At 39.6% G+C, this 25,933-nt stretch overlaps 1 protein-coding gene across 2 annotated transcripts in view; it reads left to right on the top strand.

Annotated features, from left to right (window-relative positions):
* Positions 1–1,090: 1,090 nt before the first annotated feature.
* LOC134211393 (ankyrin-3) overlaps positions 1,091–25,933 on the top strand; it is a 43,548-nt gene continuing 18,705 nt past the window's right edge. The window contains exons 1-3 of one of the 2 annotated variants that reach the window (XM_062688200.1): positions 1,091–1,640; positions 18,280–18,385; positions 18,475–19,027. In XM_062688200.1, the coding sequence (XP_062544184.1) occupies positions 18,851–19,027 (177 nt within the window). In that variant the 5' untranslated portion in view covers positions 1,091–1,640; positions 18,280–18,385; positions 18,475–18,850. Of the gene's footprint in view, positions 1,641–18,279; positions 19,028–25,933 lie in introns of both variants that reach the window. The other variant, XM_062688199.1, reaches the window with a different exon arrangement.

Here is a 25,933-nt window from a genome sequence, read left to right as displayed (position 1 = left end):
TTAAGCGCCTGATTTAGCAAAAAAAGTATTAGAAATATTAATAATAAACAACATTAAATTTTTTTACGTGTAATTGTTTTACCATAGATATGTACTGTTTGATGAACTTAATGTTAATAAGTAACGATATCAACTATGTCCATGTTATACAGTAGACGTTCGATAACTGCAAGTCATTTAACTGCAATGCTAAACTTCAAACTGATGTCAAACGCAATGACAGCTGCATTGCACTGCACACATTTAGATGCACTTTTTTGCATCTGACGTCGATTGACAACCGTTTGACGTCTAGAATGCGTTGCAGTTAGGGATCCTATAATGAGAGATATGCGAAAGCGGCCATTGTAAGCCAATCGAGCATTGAGAACTGTCAAAACGTGAGCCAAATGAACGTTGTTATTGTTGCAGATTGAGACGAGGTTGAAAGGTATTGAAATAGATTTTGAGAAAAGTTTCATCGAATAAACAATTTGTTTTACTTTCGCGAGTAGAAGTAATCTAGTTTATGTATCGTGTTTCGCCTATTTGTATTGCACTTTTGTTTTAGTGATAATGCTTATTTAAACACTGTTAGTGGACAGACAAACATATTCCAAATTGTTATCAAATGCAAAGTCATATACAAGCTACAACATTTTGCGCTGCGGCAAGTGCTGGAAGCGTTTGCTAACAAAAGTAACAGCGTTGCTAAATCGTCTGGAAAAGTATTTGCATATCTCTCAATATAGGATCCCTAGTTGCAGTTATCGAACGGCATTCGTTAACTGAAAAGTATAAACATTTTGCAGTTATCGAACGGCTACTGTATTTGTAACTGTACAAAGAATGGTAAATGATTATGGGGGCATTTGGGTACATTACAAACGCCGCGCAGTGTATCGTATCCAGAAAATCTGACAATATATCCCGCTATGTCGATCAGGAGGGTGAAACGCCTGCATGAGTGCTAGCGACAGTGTGCAAACAGTGGACTGCGGGCTTTATTTTTTCAAAATACGGTTTTGAGTGAAAACAACTCACTTTTGGGTAGTTTTGGTTTTCTGTGCATAATTAGGTTTCCAGTAACGGGTATAATAGTGTCAAAATAAAAAAAACGAAAAACGAGAAAAAATAAAAGCAACAATTTTGGCACAACAAAGAGTGAAAAATATTATTTTTTCGCCTAAAATCCGTTCTTTTCCCAAGAAACTTCTAACAATCAGGTCCAAAATGATCGTGTTTCGTGAAAACTTATTGTGCCGGGTTAGTGTTTGCCGAAATCAGTAGAAAATATTTATATTTCGAGAGTGTTTACAGTCTGTTACGGGTTTGCTGTGGGAAGGATCGCATCAGATTCTCGAGAGTATCGATTTTTCCTTCGAGGTCCGTGTATGTGGGAAACCTATATAATAGAGCATCGATTGTCTGCAAAAATCTGCTAAAGCAGCTGGTGACCGATGTGAACATTAGCTGCAAATGTACAAACGGGAGTGAAACGGTGGTTAAATTGGTCGCAATTAGCTCAAGGATAGCCCTCGATAAAGGAATACGACAGCTCGGTGTAGGATTAGAAAAAAGTTACAGCAACGAAGGAAGGAAAACTTTCAACTGCATAAAACGTAGGCCATGTAAGCGGATTTCACTTAGGAAGATATGAAGTAAGTAAGACTTTGTTTTGCATTTAGTTTGATCAATACATATAATTCTATTCTACCTGCTGATACCTGTATATAATATCTATGTCTTCATATGATGAGATTATTTGAATGGATATAAACAATCATTTTACAATTGCATAATTTTGAAATTAGGTCTAAAGTTATCAGGTATATGGTTTGTATCATTCTATTATGACAATCAACTCAATTATATGGCTTCTTGTTTCAAGGGTACCTTGAGTCTGAGATCAATCATGATGGTAATCAAGAAACAAAAAACTTTCTATGTGCAGCTGTCTTTGGAATAAGGGAGAAAATTTACTTGGGTAGTACGTAACGTACGTAGTGTTCCACCAAACACCAGGACTTGAGCTAGTGCGCTTTGAGCGGCACACGTTCGCTTTAGCGAAGCCTGCTTGCTGATACATGCAGCATTTTATACAAGTTTAACAGCGCCCATTCCTTAACCCCACCACATCCAAGGCAAGCACTACAAGTCGAAATAGCCTAGGCAAGCCCTTGAACATAGTTCATGCTGCCCGTGAATTCAGGAGGGGATTTTCCCGCTGAACACCAACAAAGCCCCTGGGGTTAATCAACTACCAAAAAGAGCTGTGTAAATACGGGGGTGAGGCCTTGGCTAGAGCGCAGCACTGGGTAATCCCAAGATTTGATAGGACGATGTTCCGCCGCATGAGTGGATGGAAGGTGTCGTGTGTCCCATCTACAAAAGGGCGATAAGCTGGATTGTAGCAACTATCGCGCAATCACGTTGTTGGACACCACTTATGCATAAAGTACTGTCCTGATGTTTATGCCGTCAACTAGCACCAATTAGAGGAAAGTTCTTGGAGCAGTACGAGCAGGCCTGGTAGCGGCTAACTTTTTAGTCACTAAAGTGACTTTCCCTCAAATCAAACTCAAGGGTATCGTTTTTTATCCTTATTTAGGATTTTGTTAGGTACATCATCGAAGAATAAAAAAACATTTTATAAAATATGCTTTATGTACCCGTCGAAGAACACTTTTCTTAAATGATCAAGGATCTGAGAAAAAATACCACTTGGAATTTGTTGAGCCGAAAGTTTCTCTCAATGTTTTCGTGGCTTCATTTTTAATAAACAAAACTAAAATTTGGCCGGCCATTTAACATAATATTTTATTAGCTTTCAAGGTGTGATAACGTTCGGGAACTCGAACCGTTGTAAACATTAGAAACTGGAAGCTCACTTGTTGTGCACAACGTACAACATGCAGTGAAACGTCATCTATGAGTGATTCAGGAACAAGTGAGTCTTAGACTTGGTCCCAGAAGGTTAATTCATTTTCATCATCTAAACAGATAACACTGAATCAAAAATTTGACGCCACAAAACACGTAGAAAGAACAACTTTTTAGGTTCAGGTTCAGAAAGAAATAAAAAAATATTTTAATGAATGCCATGACGTTAACAATAATGGCTACTACGATCTAATTTCTTAACGCTTAAAAAAATCATTGTTGTTTATTATTAATATTTCTAATTTTTTTTTTGCCAAAGCAGAGACTTAATGTAGTCACATACATTCCCAAACTTAAACTTTTCATTGACTTATGAACTTTATTAGCTTTTTATATGAGACCATTCTGTTAGCGGACCGAAATGTAGCGGAAGTCGACAAGGCACGACTAACGAAAGTAGACGCGAAGTTTTCTCTGAACTAAACGGCCGGGTTTCTCACGAAATTATAAAAACAAAGATTACGCGACGCACAAAAATGTCTGCTCTTTCTTCTTTATTTGAAAAACTGAACTCAAAAAACAATGACATAAGTAACCAACTCATGGATTGGCGTCTCTTCAAATATACGTTCCGAACGATGCCGTTACGATCCGGATGAGTTGCTATAACCCGAGCAAGCTCTCAGAAAGCAGGTGTTGTGTTCTCATTTTTCACTAGCACAAGGTCGCCGATCTTCAGATTGTCCTCAATCTTGTGCCATTTCGTTCGAGGTTAAAGCGTTGAAATGTACTCAGTCCGAAATCATTGCCAAAACTCTTCAGTCATTTTTCTCAATCGACGATACCTCATTTCATTTTTCATTTATTTAGTCTACATCTAAACAGATAACACTGAATCAACAATTTGACGCCACAATACATGGTTCGAGGCCGCATCTCTCCATCCTCGGATACGCCCCACGCTCGCCAAGTCGTTCTGCACCTGGTCTGCCCATCTCGCTCGCTGCGCTCCACGTCGTCTCGTACCTGCTGGATCCAAGAAAACACCATCTTTGCATGGTTGCTGTCCGGCATTCTTGCAACATGCCCTGCCCATCGTACCCGTCCGGCTTTAGCTACCTTCTGGATACACGATACCTATCGAGACGATTCATCGGCACGTGAGACACATTCGGTTCTGGTACCAGATTCAGTGGTTGGCCAACGGTGAAGTGTCCCGATGTTAAAGCCTCACATGAATCAATTGAGCTTGACAAAGCACATAATGGCCTTGAATAAAGACATACGGTGGATAGCTCCTCAAAATTCAATATGTTGGTTCCCAGTACAACTCGAAAGTGCTTCTTCATGCTTTTGACTGCTTCTTCCCAAATACCGCCCATGTGGCTACCGGCAAAAACGACTAGCAGTTTGTAGGTAACACTATCCTGCCTCATGATACCGTGATGTGGGAGATAAAAACTCTTCTCTGGCGAAACGTTCACCTCGTCATCTCTAATCCGCTCCATGTGATGTGACCAAGGTCAAGATACTCGGCCATGAACTCACCGTACATTCTCTTGCAAACTTCCTCTCCGTTGCTTCCAGCTGCTGTATTGCGTTGGTAAAGATTTCCCCAACGTTGGTTTGCTTTCGTCGAATGGTAGACGCACTGTAAATCTTCCGGTATCATCCCGATGATGCGTGGTGTCGAAAATGTTCAATGCTTGCTGCTCGTCTTGTGTTAACAGTTTCGGCTTGTTGATTTCCTCTACGTCCCAGAACTTCCGTAGCACCTTGTCGATGTCCATATCCATTAGACCTCTTCATGTTTTCAAAAAGTATCAAAAATTCAACCAATCAGCCCAGAATCACAATTCTTATGCTAAAATAAGCCTCCTGTCAAATTTTCAGCTGATTCGGATAACATTTCGAGGTGGCTCAAATCAATTTAGTGTTTTTGGGCTGATTTCAATTTTGGAAAAAATCTAACAAGAGATATAAACGTCGAAAACTATCGCAACAACCTCTATACGAAAGCTCTCGGTGTGCTCTACAAGTTTTGTGAACATTGCGATTCGTTCCGTTCACGTTTTGTCCATGTTAAAGTGATTTTCAAGCTTTTAAATGCATAAAAATACTGTTTCTCCTGGAAATTGTTGTTCTACAAAGTTCTTGAATTTATTACAAATTATTGCTTATTTATTATATTATTATTCCTCACAAAACATAAATTAAATCATATGATATTTGATGCTTACAACAAACGACTTCCAAATTTTGTTAATTCCATCATATGTCTGCATGCTTTTAACATTGAGTGCATCGTAGTTACAAGTGAAATCGAAGCTTAACTTGCTTGAAGAAATCTCAGCGTGCAAATTTATGACAAAAGTTCAGCTTCTGATTTTTAAGAATTTAACGGTAAATCACACATGGGCAATTATATTACTCAAATTTTCAGGGAAAAAAGAGGAAAAATAATATAATAAATTACCAATTATTTGTCATAAACTCAAGAATTTTGTAGAACAACGACTTGTGGGGGAAACAGTATTTTTATGCACTTAAAAGCTTGAAAATCACTTTAACATGGACAAAACGTGAACGGAACGAATCACAATGTTCACAAGACTTGTAGAGCACACCAAAAGCTTCCGTATAGAAGTTGTTGCGATAGTTTCCGACGTTTATATCTCTTGTTAGATTTTTTCCAAAATTGAAAATAGCCCAAAAACACTAATTCGACTTGAGCCACCTCAAAATTTTATCCGAATTAGTTGAAAATTTGACAGGAGACTTATTTTAGCATAAGAATTGTGATTCTGGGCTGACCAGTTGAATTTTTGATACTTTTTGAAAACATGAAGAGGTCTAATATCCATGCTGAGACTAACGATAGCCGTATTGCAGTTGCTTTCAAAAACTTGGCCAGCGACGATCCAACGAAAACTTGAGTTTATCACCACTGGTAATCCCGAATCATCTCTAATCTTACCGTCTTCCAAAATTGCCAGAAAAACAGCAGCTCCAAGAATTATATCTGGATCTGCTAGCTGCAATGAATCCAAATACTTCAACCGTTCAGCATTCAATTGCTGGTTTGGTGTAATCCGCGGAAACTTGGACAGCACATAACCTTTGACGTTAAGCACCATGTCGTAACGGAAGCGAGACGAAATCTGCAAGTCTACGACTCCTCTGGTGGTTTCCGATGAGCAGCTTCCAATCCCGGTGACAATTAATACTAAAGACACACTGGTGGTATAAGGGCCGTGGTATACCACGGTTATATACCCCAGTACATATTGTACCATGGTTTTCCACGTTGTACCAGCATGGTACTAGGCGACACACCTGTGGTACAACTTGTACCATGGTACGAATACCATCAGTGTGTCATTAGTATAAGTTAGCATTGCTTCGATGCAAACCAAGATTGGCCACACAATGTTTCGTGATTAAAGATGCCTGCGATCCGCTTTCAATCATCACTCTGACTTCTTGATACTGACCAAGAAGAATACACTACTAGGTGCTCCAACCTGCCAAGTTTATGGTGGTGTATTCATCTTGATGCTGACCATCGTTTCGCTTCACTCGTACTAGAGCAGTAGGTAATAGTCCGATGACAACAGAAGAACTGATGTTTTTGACGTTGGTCGAACATGATACCGCAGGATTAAATTCGACTGCTGCAGTAATCTCTTGATGTGGCGGTACCTCTGTTTCGAACTGCGGGATCGTTCCTTTGTAAAGCATTGTATGGTGGCGTTGTTTACAATTTGGTGTGCGGCATACGGATTTCAAGCAAGCAATTGTAGCATAGCTTCGCTTGTTGAACTTGTTCGCGTCTTTCGTTCACGGAAGAGTTCTTTGAAAACGATGCAGTCGTAAATCCTGTGGTTTTCGTCGCAAACTGGAAACAACTGTTGCACTGCACCGAAAGCTTTGATTTCTTTTTTGATGGCATGTGGTTTGCGATCATCTCGTTGAACTTCCTTTTTACACTCCGGGAGTCTTTCACCAAATGCTACACAAGTCTCCAATGCTTCGCACTTTCTTTTCAGAAACTTGAGCATGTCGTCGAAAGTTGGTTCGTCGTTATCAACAATATGTTGTGCCCATTGCGGAAGTATTGTTATCGCCTGATGATTATTATGGCGAATTAAAATTCATGAATTGAAATGTATTAGATTTGTTCTAGAAACAGCTTCAGAAAACTTCAATACACCCTCCAATAAAGTTGCAACAAGAAACTCATGTGTTTGCACTCTGTAGGTGACTTTGGTTATCGAATTAAAAAGCTTTAGAAGTGATCACTCCCGTGAAGTCACTTGAAGGGTTGAACAAAAATGAAAGTTTTCAACTTAATAATAAGAACATCATTCAGAATAAGAGTAAGAAGATCCTCTTTGCGCAACTCTATATAACAGACTCTGGTTCGCAGAACTCCTGTACTACACTGTGCCACCAAAGTTTTTAATGGGTGAAAAAGTACCCATTATGAAGTTAAATAGTTCAACTCATTAAATGAGTAAACAGCGTTTACTCATTAATGAGTAAACCGCTTGTACGTCAAAACCAGGGGTGAATTTTACCCATTATGAATTTTTTTGAAATCTTGCGGTGGGTATAATTTATACACTATTCTTTTCAGTTTTAGACAATATGAATCAGGAAATTTGATAAAAATGAAGTAAAATAATCGAATTCGTTCAATAAATCTATTTATTAAATATTATGTTATTTCGATATTGGATATTGATTCTCGATCTAATCCGGTTTTATTGAAGGTGTATTGCTGCTGATCCGGCGAGTAGACACCCATCTTCCTTGTCCTCTACTGAGGTGGCGGGTCGTGTAGGTAAACGAGGTGCCAAAATCCGTACGAATCGGCCGGGTCACAGCCAGACCAATCAAATCCAGCCAGAATAAAGATTCGCTGGTTCTGACTGAAGCTGAAATTTAATTCGAAATCAGACATAACAAGTTATAACAAATCAATTGAATGCTCACCCTTTCTAGATGCCATCCGAGATGCCTCTGTGAAACGACTCGACCAATTACACGATCAGTCGCCGGAACTGCTTTGATTCAGCGTCATCGGTGGTCAGTCCAGCAAACAAGGTGCCGCAGAACATGCTCCGTTACCAGCCGTATCCGGTGGTCCGTATCCGATCACGGTGCAGGAAATAAATAGAAAATTTCCAGACACTTGAGGGGCCTTCACTGTAAGCAGGGATTCCAAATATTTTCAATCCATTATTGAGAAGAAAATAATTAAAACTTACCTCATTTCAACAAAATTGTCGGTGCTGCTTCCACTCTAACTGCAAAATGTTTTCATTTCAAGAAGTATATTTTCACCCATTAATGGGTAAATATTCGAAAGTATATAATGAACATAATTTACCCACTATAAGAAATTTAAAAATACCCATTATTTTGACAGCTCCATATGTCGTAAAGTAATGAATATTTTTACCACATTAATGAGTAATGCCGAGTTTACAGTGTAGGACGGCAATAGACCAATGCAAACTCTAACTTAACCTCACTTATTTTGACAGTTCACAGAGCTTGTTTACAAGGTGTTAGAAGAAAAATCGATGAAAGGAAAATTAAATTTCATATTTTTAGTTTAAAAGTGCTGTGATTCGAATATTTCAGTGATATTCTTTGCATTCAGCATGAAATCAATCGCAGAAGACATCTACATGCGAATAAAATGACGAAACAATTTTATCGGGAGCTTCGACGGAGGCTAAGTCCTGGTGAAATAGCTCTGTGAACTGTCAACCTACGTCATCATGCACTGGTCAATTGTGAATTTTAGTTGTGTATCCCACACCTGTGCCTTTTGTTGAAAAGTCGTTAAATTATTATAATTCTCCGTCACGGAAATGAATTTGACACACGTAATCCGTTGATGAATTGAAGAATATAGTTTTTCTATTAGAAGACACATAGAAGTTCTATGATAGAACTTAATTAGTAGAACCTTTCTAAAACTGCACACTGACATTGATTACCTCCGTGTCCAGACCTGTGTTAATAGCAGTGTAAACATTTTGTACCCGCTGTCATTGTCAGTCACAGTATGAAAACTATTAGCAGGGATGCCAGAGAATATTTTCAAATGTCTTCACAGTCGTTTAAATATGTCTTCAAATGTCTTCAATATAAAAATTATGATTATTAGCGAGAAATTTCAAAATCCTAAAGGTTTGTAAATTCAATCATGTCCTTGTTTTATAGATGTGCAATAATGTTTATTTTTTTAAACATTCAAATTGATAGAATTCAAGAGAATATTCTATAAAATTTTCACGAGATAGTGCGTATAACGATTTTCTCCTGAGTCTGGTTAAAATTCCACCGGATTTTTTAACTGAACTTCCACGTGGAATTCTTCCAAATTTATTGTTAAAGAATACCCTGTAAGGTTTCAAAATTTACCGTGAAATACTTGAAAAACATCCAGACGAAATTTCCCGAAAAATTCCTGTTGGAATTACTGAAGAAACTTCTGGAGAAATTTTCTGGAGAAGGAACTTCCGGAGGAATTGCTGGAGGATTTTCAGAAGGAATTCTTGGAGAGACTTAAGAAGGAATTCCTATGAATTCCGGAGGGATTTTCTGGAGAAATTTCTGAACGATATTCCTGAGGAATTACTGAAGAAATATCTGGTGGAATTCCTGAAGGAATTTCTAGAGAAACTTCCGGAGGAATTCTTGGAAGTAGTTCTGGATGAATTCTTGGAGGAACTTCTTGAGAAAGAAACCCTGGAAGAAATACCAGAGAAATTCCGTAGTATACTTCTGGAGGCATTCCCGGAGAATCTTTCGGCAACACTCTTGGAGAATCTTTTAGACGAATTCCTGGAAAAACTTCCGGAGGGATCACTGGAGGAGCTTAAGCGGGAATTTTTGAAAATTCTGGGGGAACTATCGGAAGAGTTTCTGGAAGAACTTCCGGAGGAATTCCTGAAAGAACTGCTGGAGGAATTCGTGGAGGAACTACCGGAGTAGTAAAGGAGGATCTTCCGAAGGAATTCTTGGATGTTGTCTAGAATTCTCGACGACGACGACCTTACGGAGTAGCTCCTACAAGAAATTCCAAAGGTATTCCTGGAGGATTTTTCGGAGAAATTCCTGAAACTTCCGGACAAATTCGTGTAGGAAATTTGGCAAAAATTTGGAAATTTCAGAAACAATACTAGAACGATTTTTTGGAGAAATTCATAAAGGAATTCTCAGATAAAATACTGGAAGAATTCCAAAGATATTTCTTGTAGAATTTCCAAAGGAATTCAAAGAAGAATTTAGCGAAGGTGTGTAATAAGATTCCTCCGGATTTCTTTTAATAAACATTTTCCTGTAGTAATTTACCATGGAAGATCTGAGAAATATCTATTTAACACCAAAACAATTTCAATTTCTTGTCGACATTCGAAAGAATTTTCTAGGGGAATTAATTGAGGCAAATTTCTTGTGGAAATCAAAAGGGATTTTTTTTGTGGGAGCTCAGTAAAACTTGTGGAAATTAAGAATTTCCTGTTTAATATTTAATACTCCATTATTCCTTCTTAACGAAAATTATTATAAATTTCCACGATAATTTTAACTGAATTTTCAATTTCAAATCTCTTAAATTTAGAAAAGAAATTCCTCATCGGAAATTCTCCTTATAAAATTCACGAAAAATTCTTTTAAATTTTCACTAAGAAGTCTTTTAAAAATCCACAGGAAATTCAAAGAGTTTCCCGGCGGATATTTAGAGGAATGTGGAATGATGGTATGCATATGCCATTCAGAATGAATTTAGAAAAAAATAACTGGTTCTAGCTCAACGGTTGAATAGATTAAATCTAGTCATAGAAGAATTTAGTCTATGTTTGCCGCAAATTAGATAGGTCATTGCGTTCCGAAATGATCGAAATACCTTTTTAAATACACCGCCAAGAAAAATTCAAACGAATGTTACCATCGGGATTTTTTTCACCAGCGCACAGCTCAAATTTAAGTGTGTATGAGGTCTAAAATGCAGTTATCAACCGGGTAGAGTGAATGTATTTTATGTTTGAGATTCTAAGCTCGAGACAAAGACTATTATAACTTTTGTAATATTTATATACCTAGTTTACATAGAGGTTGCAGAATTTATAGGCTTATAAGTAAGTAATGAAATTGTATTTTTTATTCGCTGGCTTATTGATTGTCTTCAAGTGTCTTCAAATAAGTAGTCTTCAAATATTTTGAAAAGTCTTCAAAATGTCTTCACGAAATAAATGTCTTCAAATTGAAGACATGTCTTCAAATCTGGCATCTCTGACTATTAGTGCCCGATATATTCAAGATATTGTCAGGCAATAAGATAAGCATACGCATGCCTTTAAACTGATCAAAATCGCTGAATTTAAATGGTAAACCATGTTGAATAGCATTCGTCTTTAGCTCAATAGTTAAAATTTGGCTAAAATTATCAAAAAACATCAATTTTCTGATTGGCGCGTAAATTGTATGTAGGTAAAATATTGACTTTTACAATAGAGCATATGAAATTTGCCAATAAGAATTTATAGCGATTCATATTTCTAGAATTGTGATGTGTTTCATCCATCCATTATAATAATGTTCTTTGAATTTACCCATTTTAAGTTTTGAAATGTGTTTGTTTTTGTTATTTATCTTAGAGATGACAACGACTTTTAGATCAAGAGATGGTATTATTATTTGTTTTATCATAGTTGGAATAACGTTTTTTCTAACATATAATTGTTTGTTTGGGTTATGTTTCGCATGAGTTTCTAGATGACAAAATTTGTCTCATAAGCCATAAGTTTTTGCGCTTTTTAGGTACTACAAGCGGTCATGAGACACGTTGATGTAACTAAAATTAATCATGGCAAGAAGTGTTGGAGAAGTATCATGAACTTTTAAGGAACAAAGTGTGTTACTTGGGTAATATGTTGAGTGGACATTTGACTCTATTTGGTATACAATTCTCTCCTCTCATAATACTCATCGTGTTATCAGTTGTGATCCATATATTTCCATCATTATATTTTTCATTTATTTAACAGCATACAACAATCAATGAAATAATACGAAAATATAATATAAATCATTTATAGATATGACTAGTCGACCCGGCAGACGTTGTCCTGCATAGTAGGCGAAAATGCGCGTTCCGAACTGCCCATGCAAAGTTTCCATATGAATCTTGATTTTAGTTTTTCACGTATTGCTCGACCTTACTCGTAATTTTGGCATGAGGAAATATCATATAAACCCGTCGGAAACGGTAATGAACGTTTCCGCTGAAGGAATGAAGAAAATCTATCCAGCCGTTTTCGTGTTATGCGGATACGAACACAGACCATTTCATTTTTATATATAAGATTATTACATAAATTCGAGATGATAGGTCAAAAACTGTTACTTCTACGACTGCTATGTTTAGTGTTAGTAATGTAAGAGTGAAATCTTATGGAATGAGCACAAAATGTCAGTTTACAAAGAAGACTTATTCCGACATGTAGTAGTTACACTAAGGGGCCCCATACACGCTCCGACATGTTGTACAGCCTCCAGGAGGTTTGGTTCGGTCGGAGTGAAGTCGGACCGTCTGTGGGCAAGTTGTACGACTGTTGAACAGTACAACTTGCCCACAGACGGTCCGACTTTACTCCGACTCGACCAAGTTTCCTGGGGGCGGAGTCGGAGTTGTGCAGCATGTCGGAGCGTGTATGGTACCCCTAATAGATATTAATCCTTTAAATTTTTAGAGCTACGGAAAACGCCATTATACTGACAAACCCGAATAATTTAGTAAAGGGATTATAATTATACAAATTCGTAAATTCAATTACAGCTTAATTATCCAACCTGGTATGCATCATAAACGGATGCTACACAACAAACAACAACGGAGTATTTCTGTTAAACATGTTTTCCAGTATTTTTTGTCGAGTCTTTATTAGCAATTCCTTAGTTATTAATTGGAAGTTACACTTTGGATAATGGGAGTTCTGTGCGTGATCTCTCTTGTTTCGGACAGCAGAACGATCGCGCGGTCGGACGAATTATTGTGATCTGCATTGCGCGGCCGGTAATAAAATTTATCAGTTCTGTGCGTGATCTCTCTTGTTTCGGACAGCAGAACGATCGCGCGGTCGGACGAATTATTGTGATCTGCATTGCGCGGCCGGTAATAAAATTAATCAGTTCTGTGCGTGATCTCTCTTGTTTCGGACAGCAGAACGATCGCGCGGTCGGACGAATTATTGTGTTCTGCATTGCGCGGCCGGTAATAAAATTTATCAGTTCTGTGCGTGATCTCTCTTGTTTCGGACAGCAGAACGATCGCGCGGTCGGACGAATTATTGTGATCTGCATTGCGCGGCCGGTAATAAAATTAATCAGTTCTGTGCGTGATCTCTCTTGTTTCGGACAGCAGAACGATCGCGCGGTCGGACGAATTATTGTGTTCTGCATTGCGCGGCCGGTAATAAAATTTATCAGTTCTGTGCGTGATCTCTCTTGTTTCGGACAGCAGAACGAGCGCGCGGTCGGACGAATTATTGTGATCTGCATTGCGCGGCCGGTAATAAAATTAATCAGTTCTGTGCGTGATCTCTCTTGTTTCGGACAGCAGAACGATCGCGCGGTCGGACGAATTATTATGTTCTGCATTGCGCGGCCGGTAATAAAATTTATCAGTTCTGTGCGTGATCTCTCTTGTTTCGGACAGCAGAACGATCGCGCGGTCGGACGAATTATTGTGTTCTGCATTGCGCGGCCGGTAATAAAATTTATCAGTTCTGTGCGTGATCTCTCTAGTTTCGAAACGGGCTTGGTAGTCATTTGCTACTGCTTCTGCCTCATACGCAGGAGGTCGTGGGTTCAATCCCAAGTACATTCCATTCTCCTACTTTGTATCTTCCTCTATATTTCTCATGTTCTAGCAATCGCTAGAACTGGAAATGGACTTTCATACCGTTTCCATTTTTATTCCTATACCTTCAACTTGAGTATTCTAACAGTAATCTGCTAGAATTGGAAATGAACTATAGAGCTCGTTTCCTATATCCAATTAGAAATTCCATCAGTTACCTTCTCCTATCTATCACATTGGCAGCTCGTTAACCAAGACGAACCTCTGCCTCTCCAACCTAACCCAGAAATTCCAACAAATTCCGCATGAACTCGTGGCAAGTGCAGAGGTATATTCGGCTTGCAGTGGGCGAGTGATTGCATCATCATTTCCTCCTTCCCTACATTGACTTGCATTCTGACGTGGCAGGCGCCAGTATGACCTAACAATTGAGATCACCAGTACTTGTACATTGAAGATGTGTGCTAGTCCCAAGCAAACATCTGTTGGTTCCCTGTGCAAGAACAGCTGATCTGGTCATAATGGAGTAGCAACTACGAGCAGTCAATCAAGCTCAAGCTCAAGCTCAAGCTAAACATGTTTTCCAGTATTTTTTGTCTTACTTTATCACTAATTCAAATCCTATTTCATATTCACGAGAGGAAAACATACGAATGGGGTTTAACGGTAGACAACAGGAGCAAGACATTCTTAAGGGATTCCGACACCAAAAGGGATGGATGGACGACGAGTATAATCTAACAAGCCCTAGTTTTAGTGATGATGATTTTTTTGCTTTATTATTATTATTTGTTTCTTTATTACATAGTCGCCCCTTCACAGTAAGCTTTTCATATCCTCGCGTTAAAGCAATAACGATGGCGTTGACGTTTAAGTCCACATTCAAATGAACAATCGATCCCTTTGAGTGATTGTTTGTTAATCCTTTATCCTCACAATTCAACACAGAGTGCTTGAAAGATCGTGTTAAAGTGCGCGTCGGTTCGGTTTAAGTTGCGCGTTTCTCGGTATGCAAAAGTTACCAAACTTACATTGTGCGAGATTTTCTCTTAATTGCGGGACAATCCAATAACAAATGAAAGTTGATACAGTTCTTGAGTATGCGTCGGTTCGGTTGTAGAAGCGCAATCCTCAGTATGTAGAAGCCACCGGGCCGGCATTGTATTAGTTTTTTTTTGTCGCGATACCATGAAGGCGAAAGAGTTTTAAAAATAGTGTTCACCATAAAAAGTAGAACGGTCTCGAGGCCACAGATTTTTGTTCTGCTTTGTGCGGTAAGTTATTAAGTGCGCGATCGGACGTGTTCGTTTAAAACAGAACGGTCTCGAGATCACGGAATTTTTGTTCTACTTAGTGCGGTCAATAACTGAACGAATTAGGGCGCGATAGTCAAACTACACGTTATACACAGCATGCCGTTTACCAAGACGAACCCCGCTACATGCCCTACCCCATATTTTCCAACATCCCAGTGATTTCTCGTGGAAGTGCAGATGACTCGTCGGCTTCCATCAAAGCGAGTATCACGTCAACATTTTCCTGCCCATCCCTTAATTGACCTGCATTCGGACACGGCCGGCGCTGGTATTGCTTTATATTGGGTCACCAGTTTTTACACATTGAGGATGATGTTAGTCCCAAACATCATCTGTTGGTTCTCTGTGTAATTACAGCTGACCTGGCAATAACGGAGTAGCAACCGTGGGCGGTCAATCATGCTCATGCTCATGCTAGAAGACACATAGAACTTAATTTACTACACGAGATTTATAAAATTCTTGATCTGCATGGATTTATCTTTATACAATTTTAAGCTTGTGTAAAATGTATCGTGTAAATGGCCTAGTGAACCCTTGGAGACCGGTCCAGCATAATAGTATTCTTATAGCTTAGCATTATATAGATCATATTCGCACTTACGTTTAGTGTTCTCACTGGTCTTCGCTACGGGTACTAATTGAGCCGGACGGACTTACTACCGGTAGTCCCACATACCCGACGATGCTCTCTGCTGCGTCGTTAATGGCTGCTTTAACTGTATTCCAGTAGTCCTCAAGAAGGGCCCCATCGAGTTCACCCTCTTCCGACAACGCTGCCTCGAGATGCTGCACGTATGCAGTGGTGAAATAAGGTTGCTTCAGTCACTCTAGGTCGTACCGCGGGCTTCGTCGGTACCGAACATTGTTGATGACGGAAAGGTTTGGGCGCAGTTTAACCATCATCAGATCTGACCACCAGTCGATGTTAGCGCCACGATTGTTCCCGACGTCGATAATGTCGGAGGTGTGCCGTCCATAAATCAGAACGTGGTCGATTTGTGATTCTGTCTGCAGTGGTTATCTCCAGGTGTACCGATACGGAAGGCTGTGTAGAAAGTAGGTGCTGCGAATGGTCATATTCTTGGAGCCGGTGAAATCAATTAGTCGTACGCCGTTTTCGTTCGTCAGCCGGTGGGCGCTGAACTTCCCAATTGTCGGTCTGAACTCTTTCTCCTGGCCAACCTGAGCGTTCAAATCTCCTATGATGATTTTGACGTTGTGACTTGGGCAGCTATCGTACTCACGTTCCTGCTGCGCGTAGAATGCGTCCTTATCAACATCAGTGCTTTCGAAGTGTAGACTTTGGACGATAATTATGCTAACGTTGAAAATCCGTCCTTTGATCCTCAACCTGCACATTATCTCATTGATCGGCCACTACGCGCATTTGCATATCGATCATCACTATGAAAGCTGTTCCCAGCTTGTGTGTATTGCCGCAGCTCTGGTAGATGGTATGATTACCTCTAAACGTTCGCACCATTGATCCCTGCCAACAAACAGCCTGCAGCGCTACGATGCCAAATCCACGGTACTAGAGCACATCGGCGAGTATGCGAGTCTAGTCCCTTTTCGTCGCTGTAGTCTTCGCCGATTGTTGCGGTGCGTACTCTTTCGCTGATTATTCGTTGCTGGATTTTTCGCCACATGTTTCATATACCTAAACTTGCAATGGAAGCTCTAACCTTATTGGTCCATGCACCTATGTCGTTAACAGACAAAGTCTTGGAAAAAAATACTGAATCCCGCTAAACATGGAAATCCATTCCAGCAAAACATGGATAAGGTTGTCAAAATAAAATGAGTTTGAACTTCCAATTTTCGTAAATTTTCCAATTTACCCAATGTGGATCAAAAGAAACATTTAAATACCAAATATGTATGTACTAAACATTGAGGGTACTGGAAATTTTGAGAATAGATTTTGGCCTACTTTTGAACAATTTTGTCATTTTCAATATGATTAACTTTTATTCTTATTTTATCCATTATCTTTATATCAAATGGGTTTCTTATTCACTCTTCTGCGATTCGTTCTCTTGTTATATTTGTCCCACTGAAAAAAAGAAAGTAGAAGGTTGTATCAAAGACACAACCACAAAATAAGCGAAGAATTACGTATGGTGCAATAGTAGATGCATATGGTGCAATAGTTTTATAAAATCTTGAGTTTCCTCATCGAATAATATCAGAATATCAAGAATTCATTGAAAAACGGCTGAGTTGGTTATTACTTCCTAACCTCTTTTCGTGACATGCCCGAATTTGAAACTTTGTTTGTTTCCTACTGCCCATAAATTTATAACAGTTTCATGTAGGTAAAAATCAAGCACACATGGGTCTGTTATAAATTTATGAACATTAATAGTTATGCGTTAAATGGCAGTCTTTACGCGGCTCTTTGACAGAGAGAATATTTATGTTAAATTAAGTTGAAATCAATCGAGTTGTTTAGAAGTTGTTCTTTCCTATCTCGTACAACATAGATGTGTCTAAATGCTCTTCTATTATATTTGTTTTTATTATTTGAAAGCGTGCAAGAAATTTTACAGAAATGGACCCAACAGTTCGAAAGGCTCTAAAAACAAAATCTATCTCTACTACCCTAACACCTCGATAACTCACCTTTTCTTCTTCTTTTTCATTGGCATTACATCCCCCACTGGGACATTGCCGCCTTGCAGCTTAGTGTTCATTTAGCACTTCCACAGTTATTAACTGCGATGTTTCTAAGCCGAGTTACCATTCCTGCATTCGTATATCATGAGGCTAACACACGATGATACTTTTATGCCCAGGGAAGTCGAGACAATTTCCAATCCGAAAATTGTCTAGACCGGCACCGTGCATCGAACCCAGCCGCCCTCAGCATGGTCTTGCTTTGTAGCCGCGCATCTTACCGCACGGTTAAGGACGGCCCCAACTCACCCTTTTACTTATTTCAAAATTTGCTGATTCATCAAAATATGCGGATCTTTTATGGTCGTTAAAACGAGAATCTTCCATATGTTAATTTTAGAGATATCGATACCGCTTTTTGATTAGCCACCTTGCTACCATGCTCGCAGTTCCATAATTACATTTCTGATGATCTTCATGCGCATTTTTGTGCTTCGAAAACAAGCTACCCCAATCGATACGCAATCGAACTGGTTCAGATTATCTCTATTTGATTATGTCACAATCTAATTATGCGCTCTCTGTTCTATCTTCCAGGTCTGATGTGTAGCGCTGGATGTGCTGTCCCGCTGAAGCTGAACCGAACGTAGTACGGTCGTTTACACATTCGGTTGCACCTCCCGAGCGATTGTAGTGGTTCGATGTGCGTCACCAGAAGCGCCTAGAGAGTTGTTGTTGCTCGGGCTGCTGCCGTTGTAGCGGGGAAAACTGATAGTTGGATTTGTATTCTAGATCGAACCTGTAGGAGGGAAACAGGTCCGCTAGTTCATTCGTCATTCTTAGTTCGTCAGAGCAACAGCTGTAATTGAGTGCGGTGGCTGCTGCAGTAACATACGAGGAGGTGATAACGCCGATAGTTGGGAAAGTTACGCGAGGCAAACGAAGTGCGAAGTGTGTTTGTTTTGATTTCGTATTTCATTCAGAACCAATCGGTTCCTTGAGGGTTCAGTAGTCTACATAGTGCGGTAATAATATAAGAGAGACGATGCGATGCAGAAACGTCTGTAGACAGAAAGGTGGTTGAAGTGATTGGGTTGATAATTGTCCACGGAAAAGACAACAGTTGGTGGGGAAATATTGATCGTGGGTTTTTATCGAAGTTCGCAAAATGGGAGGATCAGTAAGTCAAGTGTTTCGATCGGGAAGCGCGCTGTTGTCCAATAGAGATGGTCACAAGGTGTCTGAGACAACCGTTGATAAGGTGAACACAATTTTCGATGCACTCAGGGCAAATCCGAAGATTTCTATACAGCGGTTGGAGCCGCTTTTACTGCAAATTCCGAAGGTAAGTTTTGCACAATTTATGTACAATCTACTACGTCTGAAACACGTTTCTTATTATCAGAGTGTTATTGTAGAATTGAAATGAGGTCTGTGGAAAAAATGTTGAAGCAACTTTTACGACTTTTGACATCAGCGAAATATAAATTTACAAATTATAATCATTAATCTGCGTAAGGCCGACAAATAAAATACGAAGCGGTGAATTAATAACGACATAATCGTAAAAATGGTAAAGAAGAAATCTGAGGGATCGACGTGGGCATTTCGAAATATTTCATAATTGTTATTATAAACTATCCTCAAATGTATATTTAACAGTTGGCTCTGTCGTGTGTAAAGACCTACAAAGCCGGAATTCAAATTTATATGGGGCCTTTTGTAGTTCAGTGGAAGGTTGCGGCGGCCTACAAAGCAGAGCACGTTTGGTTGCTAAGTAATTCTTTGAATTCCCTGGGCGTAAAACTATCCTAAAATTTGACAAATGTGCAGAAAATTAAATGAAGGAACGGCGCCTGGAATTGAACCAATTACATTCTGCATATGTAGTAGGTGTGGTAACCATTTTACTCTTTTAGAAAGGTTGGGGCATCTAGAGTTTATTGATTAATTGACACATAAATATACATGTTTGCACATGTGCAAACACGTACCGCTCAAGACTAGCTATAAAAAAGTAGGTGGAATGACGGCTTTGGCAGGTTTTGTTCTATTATTGTCAGGGGGGTTTTTTATGTATGATTATGCTCAAATTTGCATATCAAAGAATATTGTGGCAAAATTTCATAAAATTCGGTCGACAAAACCCCCCTGCCAATAATAGAACAAAACCTGCCAAAGCCGTCTTTTCCCCTACCTAACAAAATTATGTCGACTCAATGTATTTATTGAAGTATTCCTCGGTACAAGAACAAAACATCATCCGAGATTGAACTGATCTCGTAGATCTAATGATTTGAACTCCAGGACGTCTAATAGTCTATAATAGTCTATTCTCTAGTCTATAGTATACGTCAATTCAAAGGACAATAAGTTTATATCTCCTGATCAAGCGGATATACTCGGACATGTTTTTATTTAAAGACAAACTCACAGAAATAAATATTTTTCTTCTTTATTTAAGAGATTTTTGAGAAAAATAAAGAGAGAAATTTAAGAATCTTCCACTTATCGTTGTTTACCAAGTCCAACGGCACTTGTTGGGGGAGGGGTCGAGAACCACCTTCAGGGACCTTCCGTAGGCAATTGAGGTCTTCAAGCAGATTTTACCAACACTATCACAGAGTCATTTGTTCACGTTGCAATCCGAATCAAAATAAAATCCCTTGAGTTTTGCAGTTTGGATTGGGGTTCCGGGCTGCCCGGTCACTGGGGGTGGCGTCTTATACCCTTGGATTGATCCAAGGAAGGTCCGAAAGCTTCGCGTTGCGGGTCTCACTCCCGGGATTATGTTCTTCTGAACTGTGGACCCCACAAGCTTCTGTGTGTAACCGAGCCTGACTTCTTCCGAGTATCCATATCCCAGCGTAACGGGGAGTAGGGTATCCAATCATGGTTTGAACTAGTGAAAAGCGTATCATGGTTTGAACCATTTTGAAATCAGTGGAAATTACCATCTCATTGGCAGGAAATGAACCTAAAACAGTATGAATGGCATATTTAGGTATACTGGAAGTGATAGAGTTTATTTAAACATTCGTACATATTGTTTAAGTAATAAAATAAAGCGATTTAAAAACGTCCTGAATTTGCGCTAAATACCCCACCAGTGGCATAATTTCAAAAAGCTTTTAAAGGACGCATTTTATGACACAGGAGTGAGATTAATATATCAAAAGAAAGCTATTTCTATCTGTAACCGATTGACATCATCGTACAATTAAGAAACAGTTCTAAATAGTTAAAATAGTAATATTTATACAAGGTAAAAACTGATCATGGTTTGAACCAAGATGAATACACCACTAGGTGTTCCAATCTGCCAAATTCACGATTCAGCCATCTTGGATTTTAGTATGGGAGAGCCAGCCGGTTTGTTTATGTTTTGCACCGAAAATGAATTTTTCACCCCCGCCTTCTTCTCTTCCATAAACTGGGCAGGTTGAAACACCTAGCTGTGTATTCATCTTGGTTTGAACTAAATTCGTATCATGGTTTGAACTTGTAAAAGCAGTCATGTTCTGCTGCTGTCCGCTAGGAGCGCTGCATGCGCCTAGCTGGAGCATTTTGTTTACATTTCCAATATGAAAAATCGCAATTTTCATATCGATAATTTAGACTATTTTCACACGTTTCGAGTTACTAATCTAATGCGAGAAGATGAATAGTGAAACAAATTTGCTTTTCTATAGATTTCTTCAGCGTTTCATGCATGTGATTAGTATTATATTTAGGAGCTGCTGGCTGCTGCAGTAGTTCAAACCATGGTACGAATTTAGTTCAAACCATGAACAGTGTAGTTCAAACCATGGTACGAATCAAAGTTATGTAAATATTAAGTTTTTTCAATGAAACTGAGCATAAATATGTGCACCCAGGATGTTTTTAGAAAGATAATGAACTAAGCTTCCATATAAACTAGAAATCGCAGTTCTAACATGTCCCTTCAATGAAATAAATCAACTTTGTTCTGACGGCTCATCTGAAACCCGCCATTTGGTTCAAACCATGATTGGATACCCTAATGGTGCCATTGATTCGACGAAGCTGTCTGGCAGTGAAAGCTCTCCAATGTCTTTTCAATCCTGGATTTTACGGAGCAATGCAGGCCGTAGAGCAGGCAACTGTCAATAAAGGCCTGCCCGATCTTTAACCGGAGCATCCTGTTAACTGAATTTGACTCCGGGGAGTGCAGTAGGCAGGAGAGGCTCCGGTAGATACACATCGTTCATGGCGACAAAAAATAGCGTCATCGAAAGAACGGAACCATGGGGTACCCCGGTCTCACCTGGGAGATACATGGTGGTCGGCGTATTGTCCCTCGTCGTAAGTGTCCTGCAAAACGTCTCCCAAGTTTGCAAAGTATGTACCCTTCCGAGTCTACTTTCTGCTTCTAATTTGTCGCGCAGTCGCTGGTTCACCCACCTCTCGACGACCTTGAACACACAAGAGGTCGGCGAGTTGGGCCAGTACTTGGTTCCATTCCGGGAGGAGATGCTGTTTTAGGAATGGGGATGACCAAGTTCTTTCATCCGGGAAGGTTTGGTGAGGACATATGTGGTTGAACAACTCTAGGAACCGGATCTTCGAGGAAGGCGGGAGGTTTTGAGTACCCAATCCCGTCCGTAGCGGAGGACTTTCTATTGCTGTTGGAGAGGGCGTTAGTTTGAAACCAGAATTTTATAAATCCTGGCGGACCTGAAAGGTTGTCAGGAAAGACGTGCTACAAGTGATTGTCCGCTGCAACTCGGTGAAGTAGTCGTTCACCCACAGTATCCCGGCAAAGTAATCCCCAAGCGTGTTGGCCAACTTCGAGGGTTTAGTTGATGGTTGATGGGGGGAGATCTTCGCTTGCCACAAAGCGCGTTGACTTTCCCCCAGATTTGGACAGCGGATTGAGCCGAGTTGAGCAAATCGAGGAAATTCCCCATTAAACGGAAATTTTCCATAGAACTGAAGTGCACAGGAAGCAGGAAGTCTCCGTAACGTTCGAAGGGTCATCCTTCTCGCTTCAACCATCCGACGCGTATCATCCGACCACCAGCGGAGTGTCTTTCGGTTTCTGGTTTCTGGTTTACGAGCAACAATGGCGGCACCAAAGACAGTTTGGGTGAAGTCAGGAAGGTTTGTGGACGTGTTTTGTTCAAATACGCATCGGAGGTAGAGGCCATATGCCTCCCACTCGGTGGCATCGTAGTGCCATCTATGCCTTCGGGTGAAGTCCGGGATGGTGACCGTAATCGGAAAATGGTTGCTTCCGCAGACACTTCCCACTTGAGAGCGAAAAGTATAGACCGTCTTGCAGCGGTCAGACCTATAACTATCCCCGGCCGAGTGGTTCGTGTTCATGTCCCGGATGTTTGAACCTACTTTAGTAGTCCAATTGGACTTTTTTTCGAGTGAGTGATCTATGGAATCAAGTGCGACCCGATGGACCTCCTGCAGGCCAATGATCTACGGTGGGCTGTCGTGCGTTAACAGCTCCAAATTGGGAAGATGTTTTCCAGAATCCGCTGATGCTCCACTGGAGACAGAGGTTGACCTTCAGCGGAAGTGTGGAAACAAGCAAGAAAGGAACAAGCCAGCTACCTTGATCTGATCTGTGGGAAGGTAGGGATGATGTGTTCGAGATACCAATCGAATTGTGCTGGTCAGGGGGAAGGAATAAGGTTGGTGTTCCCCGGATGTATCTGGAGAGGTGCTGTTAACGACGGGACATGCTTGTGTGGTTAAATTTGGGTGATTCCTGAACCCGGAGATAGTGTCGGAAGATGGAGCTGGCACATGCATGGCCTATGACTCTGTGTCTGTTGTGATATATTGGTCCAGTTGGAAAGGAAAGCGATCTGAAGTGGAAGGACTTACCTCAGGAAAAGAAGCTTTTGGGGTAATCGCGCTGAAATAAAGAAAAAGAAAGGCAAACTAATATATATTTATGGACATTTTTTTTCCTGATATTTTGTATCGTTCCATAAGATATACTCCAGAACACTTCGAACGTCCACAAACATCCCAAAAACATATTTTAATGCTTATTGTTGTTTCTGTACTAGAATACATTTGATTAAAACACATAGGGTAACGGTACCAATAGTGGAGGTATTAGTAGATCCACAAAAGAAAATATTTTAAAAAAATTGATAATTATGGGAAATTTACTGCTTTATTATCTTAGTCAATAGATAAACTAATAAATTTGCTAACAAAAATGAGATAGATGTCATTTAACATCAACAATTACCAAATATTGCTTGCACCACTATGGGTACACTGTTCCTTTAGTGGCGGTAAAAATTAATTTTGGTTCCTATAGTGGTGCTATCCATTGGTTTCTTATGAGACTCGCCACTATTGGTACAGTTGCACCACTATAGGTGCAAGGGAGTCAATTTTGTTAAGGAAAATCATTGTTTTCAATCGTTTTTCAAGCAAAATCTTAAGGTAAGTTGCATTTAACAGGATATTTAAAGCACGACGCATCAACTGAAACCATCGTAAAGTCTATAAATATAATAAATCTCATTAAAACCCCACTACCTCCACTATTGGTGCTACCTCCACTAAGGGTACGGTTACCCTATATCTGTGCGACATATGGGTGTCATAAAGGGTTAATCCACCAAATCCGTCAGAGGCAAAACAAACTTTCTTATCACTTTTTTAACAAGCGGAACGTCACCTTTGTTCTTGTGTACAAAATTATCAGTAGCACCTCTTCCTTATGTGCACTAAGTGCATTGCATGAGTAACTATTTTCGAGATTGGCTGAAGAAAAAAGTAATGGGTAATGTTTTAAACATAACCGCGAGTAGACGTAGGACTTGAATAATCGTAACGTATTTACATTTATCTTTTGAATTTATGGGGTTTGATTGGTATAGGTATTGATATTGGAAACGACAACATTCATACTATGTAGAATTATTAGCGATTTGTTTTTTTCAAAACTTCTGGAAATGAAACTAATAATTGAATACATAATTAGAATCGCATTGCTTCTAACTATGGAACCATATTTACTCAAGCAAATGTAGGACTATTTTAAAACATTTACATGTAATACGGCAAAATTTCCTAATTTAAAATGAATATCAATACAATTGCTGAATGTGTATCATTTAATTGCCAATGCCTGCTGCGAATGAATGAAAATAATTATTTTTAATCAAATTTCTATATTCAATAGTGTAGTTGATTTTTTTTGCTAAGGAATCAGAACTGTTATAGTTGTGGATTATTAAACCAATCACTTTCCCTGGATGAGCAGACTAATTTTATTATTCTTCATCCACCACCGCTGCCCTCGCAGCCTCTAGCCGTGAACTCCGAGCGAGGCGATTGCATCGATCGCAACCGACACCACTGCATCCGACCATCATCAAGCATAGAACGGCAAAAAAAATGCGTCCTCTTCTTACATGCACACTCGCAGGCCAACCAGGAGCTCTACCGCTGGCGACTGCATGCTGTGTAGGTAAAAAAATGCGAGAAAAAATGCGGGAGCGAAAAGCACGTCAGTACGCGCTGCTGTCACAAACTGTAATGACTAGCACACGGAAGGCACTGCTTCTTTTATGCGCGAAGTAAATCTTGCGGTGGATCCGAAGGCACGTGCAATGTATTCTGATGTCCGTGTTAGGAATGCACGAGATTGATTATATATGAAATTTTTATTGACCTTGACAAGATTTAAAATTTTCAATAGCTTATCGTTGAAAATCTTAAGTTTCAATGAAGTTGGAAAATTGCTGGAGAGTGTCCGAGTCGATTGATATATGAATCTTAAAAATCCATCGAAAGATAAAGGCGCTAGTAACGTTTGAAATCTTCCCTTTCAGCGTAACGCTCTTGATTTCCAAAAATCTAAATGACACCCAGTATAGTAAAGAAAGACGTAAGTCCTACGTCAAAATCGGGAGGGGTCGACAAGACTTGACCGCACGACGTAAACAACCTACGTAAAACAGTTTGGTGCACTGAACATTTGTGTGGTGCCATCATGATAGAATATTATAGGATAACCCTTTTAATTCATTATGTCGATGGTTTCGTTATCGTATTGAGCACAATCATGAAAGTTGTTAGATAGGCGAAGAGGTTTGGTTATGGGCACCTTTTTTGTTTTGGTCCATATCTTTGGCCCTAGTTGATATTATGCCGACAGACAGTTATTTCCATCAATTCACATTGATTTACGTTCATTTCAATACAGCAGTTTATAAAAAAAGCTTGGCCCATGTTTCATGAAGCG

The sequence above is a fragment of the Armigeres subalbatus genome, chromosome 2 (genome assembly GCF_024139115.2).
Source record: "Armigeres subalbatus isolate Guangzhou_Male chromosome 2, GZ_Asu_2, whole genome shotgun sequence".
NCBI lineage: Eukaryota > Metazoa > Arthropoda > Insecta > Diptera > Culicidae > Armigeres > Armigeres subalbatus.
The sequence above is the reverse complement of the archived record's forward strand: the minus strand, read 5'-3'. Positions and strand labels throughout refer to the sequence as shown.